Raw genomic sequence first — 15,971 nt, forward strand, 5'->3', positions numbered from 1 at the left:
TGAGAGTAGATAGATATTGTATATTTGGATCTGGTCATGCTGTTTTCAAAGATATGCCTTTCAAAACTTTTTCTAGCTATTACTAACACAATGAACAGATTTTGTGTTTAGAGTTTTAACATCACATACTAAAAACAACTTTCTACAAACTTAAATGATGAAAATTTTCAATATAAGCAACCTCCCACTTTGTAGGGTTTTTTTCAGTGTTTCTGACATTTGGCCCTCTTTCCTTTGCAAAACTTATCTTGGGGAACATCAGCATATACAATTGTAATATACAGTATATTTTGACAGGAAGTCACATTAGATGCATCATTACTGGAGCTACACAAGGAAAAGAGAAAAACGTGGGAATCATACACAGCCACTGATGCTGCCAGAATGTCAAGTACATGATGACACATATCAGGGGGTAGCCATGTTAGTCTGTATCCACAAAAACAAGGAGTCCAGTGGCACCTTAAAAACTAACAGATTTGTTTGGGCATAAGCTTTCGTGGGTAAAAAAACCCCACTTCTTCAGATGCATGGAATGAAAATTGCAGATGCAGGCATACTGACACATGAAGAGAAGGGAGTTACCTCACAAGTGGAGAGAAGGGAGTACCTCAGAAGGCAATGGCCCTGTCAATACTGGTTTTCCACTTGTGAGGTAACTCCCTTCTCTTCATGTGTCAGTATAATAATGTCTGCATCTGTAACTTTCACTCCATGCATCTGAAGAAGTGGGTTTTTTTTACCCATGAAAGCTTATGCCCAAACAAATCTGTTAGTCTTTAAGGTGCCACCAGACTCCTTGTTTAAGTACATGATGAGAATCTTAAAATAATTCTGGAAAATCAGAAAAGCCTTTTGGCATAATTCACTCTGCAGTACCTTGACGAACGCTGTGAAACAGAAATCGTTAAGATAATGGCCAAATTCATCCCCGATATAACTCTATTGTCTTCATTGGAATTTAGTCCAGTAAGTGCGCACATATATGATGGAACATAAGAACACAAAGTACAAGCTAGGAGAATGTTCAGTATGAAACATGAGTCATATAAAGAACTATTACACAATAAATAGAATAAATATAATGCACATCTCAGGTATACCATTGCTTAAACTTGATTCTGCCAGCAGAAAGGAAATATAAAATATTCATTCAAACATGGCAACAGCATATATGTGTGAAGTGACAGGAGTGGGTGAAGTAATTCCTGTATTTAGGACTGTATACTGTCCTTGATTCACAGCTAGAGACCCCATTAATATCTGCAGGAGTTTCCCATACTAACAGAGGAGAGTATAGAGATAGATTCATAGTTGGTAAAGTGCTGTGGCCTTTCTCTGAATGAAAGGTGATCTATAAATGCATCTATTTTAAAATAGTCACATGATAATGACCTCACCACACATTAAGCTGTGGGCACCTTTGGCTGGCTTGTTGGAAAAGGTGTGTGCCCCATAAGAGTTAGAGAGCCAGGGAATGACTTTGCTGCAGCTGAAGACCAGGTCAGCATGAGGATGTTGATCCATCCCCCCACATTTACCAGAAGAGTGGGGGACTATAAAGGTCCACATTGATGCAGGAAAAGCCCTCTTTTACGTGAACCAGATGGAGCAGCACCTACCTGTGGAAGTAGTCAAATCCTAGGTTTTGCCAGGACTTGCTGTGGGCATTGTGTTAGTTGCTCCTTTCTTGGGGTGCTGGGAAGAAATTGTTTTCCTTCACTGCCAGATTGACCAAGGTGAAGTGGGGTTTTTCCATCTTCCCCACAGTGGGTTTGAGGGGGCTTAGTTGGGGCAAACATGAAATGGGAGTTAGGCTATAATATCACAACTCTTTACATGGTTGGGCAGATGACCATTACCAGTACTCCATTGGGAATGGATACAGTGATCGGATAAAGTGGATTGGTAAAAGATTTAAGAGAGCAGAAACATGAAGTGTTTGGGGCCCCTCCTTTATAGCTACCCCATAGCCCTCATTTTGGTGAGGTCCCAGCAGCTGGCTGGCTGGGGACCAAGATGAGTAAGGGGGTAGGCTGATGGAAGCTACTGGTGTATATAGTAAAATGATTATGGAATTACCTACACTGTACACTTTTATCTGCTGGGTACTCCCAGACATTTGAGAATAAAGTTGTGGCCTAATTAAACCACATCCAGTGTCTCCTGTCCTCCTTCCAGCATACATGGACAATGTGTACAGTATATTTATTAAACCGTGTATTTATTAAGCCCGTAGGGGTCTGTTCTCCTTAGGCCTGTATAACTAGCATTTATGTAGGGCAAATTATACAGGTCTGATTAAAGGTCCACTGAAGTGAATTGGAGTCATCCGATATGTCTAAGGAGCCAAATCTTACACCTTCCTTCTGACCATACGCAAAGAGCTGAACTGCAACAGTAGATTGTGGAGAGGCAGCTTTCTCCACAGAAGTGGAGAGGAGGAAATGGGGGTGTGTCCGGGGGGGGTGTCTTCACTATGTGGATTCACTGGGCCAAGTCCCCTTCCCCATATATTAGGGGCAGCTGCTGTCACTACAGCCAGTGCGCTGTAGTAGTGGCTATGAAGGAGCTGTGCTAGTGCTTTGTTCTCCCCTCTTACACATAGTGAGCTCAGGCAGATTTTGTACAAGAGACCAAGACTTGGCCTGTGGAGAGCATTCCAAGGCAGGCTAGGAGATATGAGGCACAAAAGCAATAACACACTTGTGTTGCTGCAACAACCCATAGCACTAGCACCAGGGATGAGTCTGCTCTTAAATGTCAATTTGGTGGCTTTGCAGAGGGCCCGGGAACAGTACATACTGTCCTTCCCACTCTTTTGACTCTCTGTTTTAAAAGAGTTAGCAGGGCTGCCTCCACCTAATGTCTCTGGAGGCTTCATACTTAGAAGCCCGGTCTTTTTTTAAGATTTCTTGATTTTAATCTCTAGTATTTGGGTAGTTTCTTATCCACCATCTGTTAATTTGGTTTTGCAAATGCTAGACTAGGAACCACACACATTTAGCATCTATTCTCTTCCTCTCCTCCAATAAAAGCCATGACTAAAGAATTATGTAGCAAAAGATTAATCCCCTACTCCCTCTAATTACCTATGTGGGGTTGGTTGTTCATTAAAAACAAACCATTTGCACCCCTTCTCTACCTCTCCCATAGTCACACATCCAAGTATACATCTCTCTTATTTGCCCCAGATTTGTACAGGCTTAGAACCCCAAGCAGTAGTTTTCCTGCACTTGTTACTAAGCCACAAGCTTTTCTGAGGCCAAAGTGATCAAAACCATTGACCAATGTACCTCTCTGTTCATTTTCTGCTGTTAGACAAATGTTTTTCCCTCCAGATAATTTTAAAAATAAAACTCACAAGCCTGTGAGGTGGTTACTCCTATGGAACTCATACCCCAGATAGGAAGACGAATTGGCTTGCAGATGCATGAGAAGACAGGGAGATCATCTCTCATCTTAAGCTGATATGAGTATCCAACACACATAAATGGCCTTGTCCAGCAGATAGCATCCACAGCCAGCCAACCTGCAGATGGGAAAGATGGATGCTCTCTGATAGATGAGGACCTAAATATCAATGCATATCTATACCTATATCCATATAAATCAAAATCTAATACTCCTGCTTCAATTTACTGAGTATTTAATGCAATGCAACTATTTTGGATACTTTCCAAAGTATAATGGACCAAATTTTGCCTTCAGGTACATATCTCCCATTGGTTTTAATTGAATATCATGTGCAAATCTGAGAGCAGATTTAGCCTAAATGTAAGATATTAAATACATAAGTAGAAAGTTTATTTAGGTGATTATAATTTACATATATTTCATTGTCTAATTCTGAGCTATACTTTAATATTAAAATCAATATAATTAATATAACAATAATGGTGCCTTTCATTTTTTCACAGTGAAAATAAATCCTGGAATAATATTTCTCTGTGTATAATATAATATTCAGAAGTTAGAGATAATCCTACAACTCACAATCAGACTCAAAAACTAGTTGTGTCATCTCTAATTTGTGAAAATACTACATTTAGGATAATCATCTCACTGTTATGTATTTGTTTATACCATTCATCTGAAATTATCAGGATCTTTTTTCTTAAATTTTTATCTTTCACTGCCAGACTGTTTTGTAAAGAGAAGATTTCCTTTTGCAGAGATTAGACATTTAAATTAGAATTGAACAAAGTTTTCTGGAAAGTTATTAGGTGAATTAAAAAGGAGGTAAGAAAATGTAATTATGTCATTAGTTTAGGTTTCCTCAAAGGGGTGTCACTGTTCTCATTTAGAATTATAGAATCGTAGACATGTAGGGCTGGAAGGGACCTCAAGAGGGCATTTAATCCAACTCCCTCACTGAGATAGGATTAAGTATACCTAGACTATCCCTGACAACTGTTTATCTAACCTGTTCTTAAAAATCTTCAGTGACAGGCATTCTGTAATTTCCTTAGGTAACCTGTTCCAGTGCTTAACTATCCCTTATAGTGAGAAAATTTTAAAAGTTCTAGGTTTATCAGCAGGAATCTGTCTGCAAATATTTTTTTTTTCTGGGCCAGATTTTGCTCTGTTATTCAGACGTAAATAGGGGAATAGTTCCACATCCTTCAAGATGTCCTTCAGGATCAAATTCTGCTCATAATTACTTTGGTGTAAATATAGAAATTGAGAGCAAAATTTAGTCGTACATTTTCATTTCTATGATTGAGAGCAGAATTTGACCCAATAAGTATTATTACATTTTTGCTTTGTAGAGTTTTGAGTGTCCAGAAATACTGAAGAAAATGGAACATTTTTAGGAGTTTGAGAAGTTCTGAGTGGATTGGATTAATGTGTTTATTTTTCACTTAGTGCTGTAATTATTCTATGAAAATAATTTTGGCTGATATAATGACCTCTGTCACAGGATGTCCATATTTTGCTAATATGGAGCAGATTCTTATTCTCTTAGTCACATAAAGTAAAATTTTATTCCATGAGTAATCCCACTGAAGTCAATAAGGGATATTCATGGTCAAGTGAGAGTAAGATTGGTTCATATATAAACTGTGGCTATAAAAATACCCAACCTACATTTAACATAGTGATAAAAATGTGTGTGTACAAAGTAATATTTCCTTGTATAGAATATAACTAATAGAAATATAGATTTATTAAAAATATATTTAATAAATAACTGCATTTTATTTTATATATTATATAAACTTTTGCCATGTTTAAAATGAATAATGATAGCAAAAATATATGTGAACACAGTCTTGAAGTCTTTAAATCTCAGTCTGAGATGGGAGTGAGACCTGCATATGTAGAATACATATATTTTCACCAACTGGGTGTATTATAAATGTAATGATGCACTATATTTGTATCAAGGACAAATGGATATCTTTCGTATTTCAGACATAACTCTGTTCTCCACCATCCCCACCAAATATCATGTGAAAGAAAAACATTTTGTTTGACTCTGGCAACGCTTTTTGTATAACAATTCCAAGTGGTTAGCTTAGAATTGCTTATGTGTGTTGAAAGTAAATTCTGCCGAGTTCATATAATTCACAAATGATCATGCCTTAACCTAAGTTCTGAGATCTTTCCAGGAGCATCATGTGTGCTTCTTCCAAAGTCCTGAGCTTGGAGGCAGGATGCCAAAAGACTGCCACCTTCTTGGGTTGCTTCAAATAAAAATAACAAACAGTCCTCTTGACAATATAAAAGGCCACTGCTAAATCTTCCAAAGATGATTTCTAGTAGATGATTTAATTTCTTAGTAATAATGAGCAGTAAGCTGTGATGGTCAGGACCGTGGGTGAACTTTGACACTCTTGCTATTTCATATGCAAGGTTGTTCTAGAAACATATAGCACAAAAGACATCACTCAATGTCAAAAGTCCCAATAGTCTTCTTCATGGATAAACTTAAGTTTTCTGATGGTCGAAAGGAAAGGGAACTCATTTTTGTTGTTAGACTTGGATGTGCTCTGACATTTGGTGGAATGTACTTTAGTAGCTGCAGGAAATATTTTTTAAATTTTTTTCCAAAAAAACCATAAAGAAAGGGATTCAAGCAATTGTTGAAGTAAGCTATGCAGATGGTGAAGGGCATAGCTGTATCCACAACATCAACAACTTGGCATTCTGTTATGATACCTAGCTGGATTAATACATCCAGAAAGGTAAACACTTGATGAGGAATCCAGGAAAAGAAGAAGAAAAGTACTATTGCCACAATTATCTTAAAAATCTCATCATTTCTGGTCTTGTTTTTCTGAATTTGGTAAGCCTTCTTCAGCGTCTTCCAGATTAAGGTGTAGCTTGTTAAAATTATCAAAAAGGGAATTAAAAAACCCAACATGTTCTTAAATAAACCTAGCTCAACAGGCAGTGTTGTATTATGGGTTTTGTACCGAAAAGCACAAATTGTCATATTCATATTCTCGACAAAAAATACATCACGGTGAATTAGGACAGGCAAACTAGCCAATCCTGCTAGCAGCCAGATGCCAATGCAAGTTATTTTGGCAACAAGCATGGTGCGCTTAAGTCGGGACTTCATTGGATGTACTATAGCCAGGTAACGGTCAATGCTAAGACATGTGAGTAGAAACACACTGGCATACAGGTTGAAACTTACCACAGCTGATGCTAATTTACATAAACAGTTCCCAAAAGGCCAGTGGTATTCCATGGCTGTGTAGGCTGCCCACAGTGGCAATGTCATTAGGAAACATAAGTCAGCCAGGGCTAAGTTCAACAGAAAGACACTAGCCACAGTCTTTAATTTCAGGTAGACGCAAATGACAATGACCACCAAGCTGTTCCCGAATATGCCTACAATAAAGATGATGCTGTAAACAGTTGGAACCATAATGTATATATAGGCATGCCTTCCTGAAACGGGGCAGTCAACATGGACTCTTTTAACAGTCCCTTCGGTAGATGAATTAAGGCTCATCTTGATCTCTTCAGTTGCAGGTTTGTTTCAGGCAAAATATAAACTTTATCTGGGTGAAAAAGAAAAAAAAAATCATGAGTGAAGGTTTTTTGGGGGCTTTTTTGCCATTAAATTTCAAGACTGTACCTTATGTAGCAGTGATGAATCCAGTTCACTGAAGGAAATTTTAACTACGCTTCTAAGGAAATGAGGACATGAGAAATTAATCTACTTTTCATTAACTGAACAGCTCCATCTGATTCAGTTGAAATCTGGGTTACAGGCCAAATCCTTAACGAGCCCTTGTTCAGGCAAAATTCCTGTTGCAAACTGATGGGGAAACATTTTCCAGTTCTTTATATTTCTCTCAATGTGTGCTGTCTTCGCTTTGTACTAAGGTACCCTGGGCTATACATGCTTATTTTATGTATTTAACACTACCAAAATCTTTAATTCTTTTAAACCTCATATCATTGTATTTATTCTATTGCATTTTACACTCCCCCGGCCATATCCTGCCATCATTCTTTATGAAATCAAAGTTTCAGTGCACAAAGGGATGTCAGGATAGGGCCTTTGGTTAGTTTCAGGTGGAAGCAAACATTCAGTGGTGCATTCTAGAAATACAAACTCACAGGTCTATTTTCCCCAGACTCTTTGCACAAAACTCCCATTGATATTAACTGTCTCAATCCTGTAGTTGTTTCTTGCCTGGAACTCTTATTGTGTGAATTTCCCACTGAAGTCAGAGAATCTCTGTAATTGGACCTAGGTGGAAATAATATGCATGGAACAGGTAGAATATAGTTATTTCTGCATAGGACCAAATATGGAGTACAATAAAAGTTGTGGTGATGTTTAAATTCCCTAACCAAGTTTGTGCTCTCATTGAGCCAATGACGTATCTCACCCAGCCCTGTTCACTGATTTGGGATGAGAGATAAAGTCAGGTAATGAATTAAGGGCCTGATCAGCTCCCATTGAAATCCACAGGAATCTTTCCATGGATTCCAGTGGGACTGGATTGAGCCTCTGCAACGCACTGCCCAATATCAAAGTAGTAACAAAAGAATAAACCCACCTATGGGAATCCTCAACACTTGCCCACAAACAATATGAGGCAAAACTCAAACAAGGAACAAACACAAAGCTCAAAATGTGATACATAATGTCAGTGCTGTTCTGGAAGGTAAAAACCACCCCACTGCACTGCCAATTATCTACAGCAGGGATAGGCAAACTATGGCACATGTGCCAAAGGCGGCACATGAGCTGATTTTCAGTGGCACTCTCACTGCCTGGGTCCTGGCCACTGATCCAGGAGACTCTGCATTTTAATTTAATTTTAAATGAAGCTTCTTAAACATTTTTAAAACCTTATTTACTTTACATACAACAATAATTTAGTTATATATTATAGACTTATAGAGAAAGACCTTCTAAAAATGTTAAAATGTATTACTGGCATGTGAAACCTTAAATTAGAGTGAATAAATGAAGACTCGGCACACCACTTCTGCAAGGTTGCCAACCCATGATTTATAGGAAAAAAAAATGTCTTCCCATCCCCAGAACTGGCAGTCAGCTGCTTCTCTAAGCAAACCTGAAGGTATGGTTTATATACCACACTCTTTAGTGGAGAACAGCAAGCTGAAACTGACAATACTCAAATGGAAAGTATTACTTATAAGTTTCCTTAATGCATACTAAAGAAATGGGGAAAAGAAAGGATGTGTAACTGTGTTCCACATTTTTCTGTGGCACTGTAAATAAAAAGGAAAGTTTTCATTTAGCATAAATGATTCTTTTGTTTCTATGACGCTATCTTTCTAGTGTCATTGCAGTAAAGACTAAAGATAGTAAATTTCCATGGTTCCAAAAGTCCTTGCTTTCTGTTCCAGTTCAGTCATGGGAAAAAACTAATTTTAACCACCTAAATAAACTACTTTGAAATGCAGTGAGAATTTTGTATCTGTCCCCAACATATGTTTGGCTGCTCTCTGGAAGCCATGGCAAACTATATGAATTGTGTTGAAGAGATTTGCTCTGCAGCCTTCAGAGGTTTACCAGCATTTCTAACTCTCTGAACATGCACAAAAACCAGAAGGCCAGAGCCTCAGCAGTTATAAATTGTGATAGCTCCGTGGATTACAATGGAACTATCCTCACTTACGCCTTCTGATGGTTCAGCCCGCAAAATGTTTATTCTTACAAATTCTAAAATGATATTTCTCATAACATTTTAATTGTAAATGTAAAATTCTGAAGTGCTTACTCAAGTAATACTATTAAGAAGGTCAATAGACCTTTGTCAACAGAACTGAACATGAGTAAGGTCTTTAGGATTTGGCTCAATAGTGATAGCTTCTTTTTAAGGCAAGCTAAAACTCAGATTCAGTATAATTTTCAGTGAGGCTGCAACTTAAAGCGGAAATAGCTAATGACTATGCAAAAAAGCCTTCCTGTGATAACAGGCAGGGAATAAACTCCCCCACAGGTAATTACATTTTAGAAGAATCTTCTGTCTATCCAGGCTACTTTTTCAATAATCATAAAAATGATGTGCCAAATGGACCAACTTACTCAGATGTCTTTTAGATTCTATACTTGGATGTCATGTCAGTCCATAAAGTAAATATGATACATGTGCCATAGGCTAGAGTTTTATCTAAAGCTGTGAATTCAAGCTAGGTACTTATTTTGTTCTATGGTATCTGTACTCTAATATTCTTTCGACACAGTAATTTAAGCCTAATTTTTTAGGACTATTTGGAGGTTATATAGGCAGAACTGAGTGGGTCTTACAACTAAGTGGTTTGTTGCATTCACCAGGATTGTAAACACATAAACCACTCGCAAATTACACATCCCAGCCATTTGGATTGAAAAATATGATGTTTAATTGACAATGGAAAACAAATCTGTAAAAATCCAGGGCCAGATTGTTTTTGTCCAGGGAAGGAATCGCAGTTCAGTTACCTCTTCAGTTAGTGCCTAAATATGGATCTTCATGCCTAAATTTAGGTGCCCAAGTGTGAAAATTTTGACAAATCTACTAAAAATATATCCAAGCAGTGTAAACATGTGCAAGTTGTGTAAAATCTACCTTTGGCTTTGCTAGGGCCTCCATGGTGTGCACAAACAACTTACTACTTAATGAATGCACCCTGAGGTTCCAAGATACTAAATTATAACTGAAACAGGCAGAACATTTTCTCAACCACCTACAGATCAGCAAATTTTGCACCCAAATTGGTGGACACTTACAAGATGACACAGCATTCATTTGACAGGTCTGTGAGGACCCTAGCTGACTATCATACCTAACTTGTGCCCGAAACACAGATTAATATATTGGCTTTACTCTTAAAACAACCTGGTAAATGTTAAGTCACTATTACAAAAATGAATATGCCCCTAAACCACTGGGGCATTATAATGACTTTAGTTCATTTAAAAAAATTGACATCTGCATCTGAATAATCTAACTATATACAGTACTGTACAGGCAACGGAAAACTTCAGGGACTAATACTGATACTTTGTTGTTGTTCATTATTTATACCACAGTAGCACCAGAGGTTCCAATTAAGATCATGATAAAAGTTTTACACAGACATAGTGGACATAGTGGGAGACACGTCATGTCTCAGAGAGCTTAAAACCTAAATATACAAGACACACAATGGGAGAATTATCTTCCTTTTTTTTAAAAAACGGGAAACTGAGACACAGAAATTAAAGCTCAGATTTTTTAAAGTATTTAGGTGTTCTGCTCAGTGTTGCAACATCTATCTGATTTACATGTCTACGGACTTGTCTACACAGCCCTGCAGTTTGGATTGGGTGTGAACTGCAGCACACACCAAAGTGCTGCGCTGTATCTGCCCCATGTGGATCCTGTTGGCATGAAGTAAAAGGTACCTAGTTCGTACTAATGTAGTCCTCCTGGAAGAGGGCTAAGTTAATGCAAACTAGGTATCATGCTGGCAGTGTCCACATGGGGGAGTTACAGCGCAGCACTTTGGTGCACACTGCAGTTCACACCCCTGTAGTCCACACTATGCAGCACAGCATAGAAATAGCCTCCAAGTATGTCTACTCTGCAGTTGAAGGCCTGACTGCAGTTTGGGTAGGCATACCCATGCTAGCATGCCTAAAAACAGCAGTGAAGACACAGTAGATCCTTACAAGCCCCCTTTGAATCCTGGGTAAAGCCTATGCAAGCTGCCATCACACCTCTGACAGCAGTGTCAACATAGCCTAAGTCTTACTGAAAGTTAATGGGACTTAGGTGCCTAGGTGCCCAAGTCACTTTGGCCTTCCAGTGTTTAGCTGAGGAATGCCGAAAAACCTTTAAAAATCTGGGCCTAAGTGACTTGCCCAAGATCACACAGGAAATCAGGCAGAGCCAGGAACTGAACTGGATCTCCTGAAGCTCAAGCCAGTGCTTTGAGCCACAAGACCATCCTTTTACTTTAATAGGTTGCTCTTTTCTAAAAATGGAGTGAGCCTCAAATATATTTTTTTCATGAGTAATGATCTATTAATGCCTCATTTATCCTTCTGATACACTTCCTTGTTCTAGGAATAATGCCGGACTTACAAAGCTGATTAAATTTAAAAAAAGATAAAAGGCAATTTCAAGATTTAGCTTCTTGGGAATTACACCAAAACTGGAATATCTAATTAAATGTAGCTTTAAATATAAAAGAACTACAGCTAATTCCTCCCAATCTCAGCAACTCCTTCTGTAAATTACAATCTAGGTACCTCGTTTGTTACAAATGCCTCAAAAAAACCATCAAAAACAAAAACAACAACCAACAAAAAAACCCTCCCAACCAACCCTGTTATTTTTACCATTTTTTTATTCAAGTAAAAAACTCTCGCTAAACCAGCTGGCACAACAATTACCTTATATTCTGATTATCAGTGGCATGTTAACTTATTAACCCCTCAGGACTCAAATTCATGGCTGTCCATACCTCACAAAATCTGGCATGTCACAGGTTTTAGCTTTGTGGCCTGCACATTATCCAGATCCTATAAGGAAAATAGCAAATACTTCCCTGAAGCACACTGTGGAGCCACCCAACATGATGTGAACTCCTGTGAATGCATATTTTTGTAGCCTGTGCTCTGCAACAACATGGTCCATCTTTTTATAGCTTGCTTCAGCTCCAGGCTGGGACTGTACAGTCTGTTAGTCTTTATAGCCTTTCTTCATTCCTATAGAATCACAGAAATATTGGACCAGAAGTGACCTCAGTAGATCTAGTCCAGTCTCCTGCACTCAAGGCAGGACTAAGAGCAGGTCTACCCTACAGCCTAAGTTTATATAACTTACGTCACTCAGGGGTATGAAAAAGTCTCCCCATCCCCCAAGTGACGAAAGTTTCATGCTGTCCACATCGGCGCTATGTTGGCCAGAGATGCTCTTCCACTGACATAGCTTCTGCTTCTTGACAAGGTGGAGTAATTGTGCCCATGGGAGAGCGCTCTCCTGGCGGCACAGAATGCACTACCACGGTGCAGATGCATGAATGCAGCTGTGCTGATGTAGAATTGTAGTGCAGATTTGCCCTAAGTAATAATTAGGCCATTACTGAGAGGTGTGTGTCTAACCTGTTCTTAAAAACCTCTAGTGATGGAGGTTCCGCAGCCTCCCTAGGTGATATAGTGCAGATTTGCCCTAAATAATAATTAGGCCATTACTGAGAGGTGTGTGTCTAACCTGTTCTTAAAAACCTCTAGTGATGGAGGTTCCGCAGCCTCCCTAGGTGATTTGTTCCAATGCTTAACCACCCTGACAGGAAGTTTTTCCTAATGTCCAACCTAAACCTCCCTTGCTACAATTTAAGCCCATTGCTTCTTGTCCTATCCTCAGAGGTTAAGGAGAACAATTTTCTCCCTCCGTGTAACAACCTTTTATGTCCTTGAAAACTGTTATGGTCCCCCCCTCAGTCTTCTCTTCTCCAGTCTGGACAAACCCAGTTTTTTCAATCTTCCCTCATAGGTCATGTTTTCTAGACTCGTAATCATTTTTGTTGCCCTCCTCTGGACTTTCTCCAGCTTGTCCACATCTTTCATGAAATGTGGGGTCCAGAACTGAACACAATACTCCAGTTGAGGCCTTACCAGCATGAAGTAGAGTGGAAGAATTACCTCTTGTGTCTTGCTTACATCACTCCTGCTGATACATCCCAGATTTCTGTTAATTTTTTTTATTTGCAACAGTGTTACAATGTTGACTCATTAGCTTGTGATCCACTATGACCCTCAGATCCCTTTCCGCAGTACTCCTTCCTAGACAGTCATTTCCCATTTTGCACATGTGTAATTCATTGTTCCTTCCTAAGTGCATTTGTCTGTACTGAATTTCATTCTGTTTACTTCAGACTATTTCTGCAGTTTGTCCAGATCATTTTGAATTTTAATCCTATTCGCCAAAGAACCTGCAACCCCTCCCAGCTTGGTATTCTCCACAAACTTTACAAGTGTGCTCCTTATGCCATTGTCTAAATCATTTATGAAGATATTGAACAGACCCAAACCTAGCACTGATCTCTGCAGGACCCCACATGATATGCCCTTCCAGCTTGACTGTGAACCACTGATAACTACTCTATGGAAATGGCTTTCCAACCATTTATGCACCCATCTTATAGTAGCTCCATCTAGGCTATATTTCCCTAGTTTGTTTATGAGGAGGTCATGTGGGACAGTATCAAAAGCCTTACTAAAAAGTCAAGATATACCACATCTACTACTTCCATTCATCCACAAGACTTGTAACCCTGTGAAAGAAAGCTATTAAGTTGGTTTGACATGATTTGTTCTTGACAAATCCATGCTGACTGTTAGTTATCACCTTATTATCTTTTAGGTGTTTGCAAATTGATTCCTTAATTATTTGTTCCATTATCTTTCCAGGTACTGAAAATATCAGACCAGTCAGCTTAATTCCCCAGGTTGCCCTTATTCCCCTCTTTATAGATTGGCATATATTTGCCCTATTCCAGTCCTCTGGAATCCTTCTGGTCTTCCATGCGTTTTTGAAGATAATTGCTAATGGCTCAGATATCTCCTCTGTCAGTTCTAGGATGGATGAATTTCATCAGGCCCTGCCGACTTGAAGACATCTAATTTGTCTAAGCAATTTTTAACTTTGTTCTTTTCCTATTTTAGCCTCAGACACTACTTTATTTTCACTGGCATTCACTGTCCCAGATGTCCAATTGCTACTAACCTTTCTAGTGAAAACTGAAACAAAAAAGACATTTAACACGTTTATCATTTCCACGTTTTCTGTTTTTGTCTTTCCTCTGTCATTGAGTAATTGGCCTACCCTGTCCTTGGTCTTCCTCTTGCTTCTAATGTATTTGTAGAATGTTTTCTTGTTCCCCTTGATGTCTCTAGCTAGTTTAATCTCATTTTGTGCCTTGGCCTTTCTAATTTTGTCCCTACAGGCTTTATATTCATCCTTTGTAATTTGACCCATTTTCTACTTTTGTAGGACTCTCTTTTGAGTTTTAGATCATTGAAAATCTCCTCGTTAAGCCAGGGGGGGTCTCTTGGCATACTTCCTATCTTTCCTACACCGTGGGGTAGTTTGATCTTGTGTCCTTACATAATATCTCTTTAAAAAACTGCCAGCTCTCTCAAACTGTTTTTCCCGTGAAGCTTGCTTCTCATAAGAACTTATCTACCAACTCCCTGAGTTTGGTAAAGTCTGCCTTCTAGAAATCCATTGTCTTTATTCTGCTGTTGTCTCGCCCATCATTCCTTGGAGTCATGAATTCTGTCATTTCAGGATCACTTACCAATAGACACATAGATTTGAAGGCCAGAAAGAACAATTATCATCCATTATATCATCTAGTCTGACTTCTTGTATGCTAGCTAAGAATCTGATTCTACCAGTGTTGTGCTGAGCTGGACCTTACTCCATGAGCAGACCCACTGATTCCAAGTAGTAAGGTTCTACTCTATGTGTGTAAGGTTGGTGGAATTGTGACATAAGATATGGATTTCATAGCAAATAGTCAAGTCATGTCTAATACAACATTTGGTAGATGTCCCTCTGCAGAGGGTTTAAGTATTTTCCTCTCAAAACAGGTTGCAGCTTTTATGGTTGTGAGTCCATTAATCTTGAAGCATTTCTAATAACCAGCAGGAATACCGGGCTCTCTCTGTAGATTGGGCCCACCTTTGGAATTTATTCCCTTTGGCAACGCACCACATAGTCTAGTGTGCTTCAGGGTATGCATCAGTATTTAGGTTTTGACTTCCCCCTCCTGCTCACATGGTGGCTAATGTTTCTGGTGACAGCCTTGATTAATGCTAACTATTGTTATCTGTGTTTTAAATGTTCGTAAACAAGCACCTACCTTAAATGTTCTAAAATTCATTGCAATCAGCAATAAAATCAAGTTTGTTAATTTGAGCCTGACCCTGTAAGTTTGGGCAGGTCCAGACTAGAGCTTTAAATTGATTTAAACAGCTTTATATCGATTTAAAGCTGTAACCGTCCACACTACAGAGTGCATAAAATTGATTTTAAGGGTCCCTAAAATCGATTTTGGAACTCCATCTAAACGAGAGGAGTAAACCCAAAATCGATTTCTTAAAATCGATTTTATGATAGTGTGGACGGCCATCGAAGTTAATGGCCTCCGGGACGTATCCCACAGTGCTCTAGTGGCCGCTCTACACAGGTAAAGGTACTCTACTGCTGGCCAGGTAAACAGGAAAAACCCCGGGAACTTTGAAATTCCATTTCCTGCTTGCACAGCGTGGAGCTCTCAGCAGCAGAGAGAAGAATGCAGTCTCCTGAAAATAGGAAAAGAGCTCCAGCATGGAGCACACAGGAGTTACAGGATCTGATAGCTGTATGGGGAGAAGAGTCAGTGCTTTCAGAACTGCGCTCAAGCAGACGAAATGAGAAAACCTTTGAAAAAATTTCTAATGCCATGCGGGAGAGGGGACATACCAGGGACTCGTTACAGTGCCGAGTGAA

The 15,971-nt window shown here is 39.0% G+C and overlaps 2 protein-coding genes across 3 annotated transcripts in view; both read right to left on the reverse strand.

Annotated features, from left to right (window-relative positions):
- The window catches only part of LOC115657462 (carboxypeptidase B-like), a 122,423-nt gene that overhangs the window by 70,998 nt on the left and 35,454 nt on the right, over positions 1-15,971 (reverse strand). The gene's annotated exons all lie outside the window — the stretch shown is intronic.
- AGTR1 (angiotensin II receptor type 1) overlaps positions 5,232-15,971 on the reverse strand; it is a 46,748-nt gene continuing 36,008 nt past the window's right edge. For both annotated transcript variants that reach the window (XM_030575354.1, XM_030575353.1), the window contains exon 2: positions 5,232-7,019. In XM_030575354.1, coding sequence (XP_030431214.1) covers positions 5,891-6,970 — 1,080 coding nt within the window. In that variant the 5' untranslated portion in view covers positions 6,971-7,019 and the 3' untranslated portion in view covers positions 5,232-5,890. The remainder of the gene's footprint in view (positions 7,020-15,971) is intronic.

Source organism: Gopherus evgoodei, chromosome 9, assembly GCF_007399415.2.
Source record: "Gopherus evgoodei ecotype Sinaloan lineage chromosome 9, rGopEvg1_v1.p, whole genome shotgun sequence".
Classification (NCBI taxonomy): domain Eukaryota; kingdom Metazoa; phylum Chordata; order Testudines; family Testudinidae; genus Gopherus; species Gopherus evgoodei.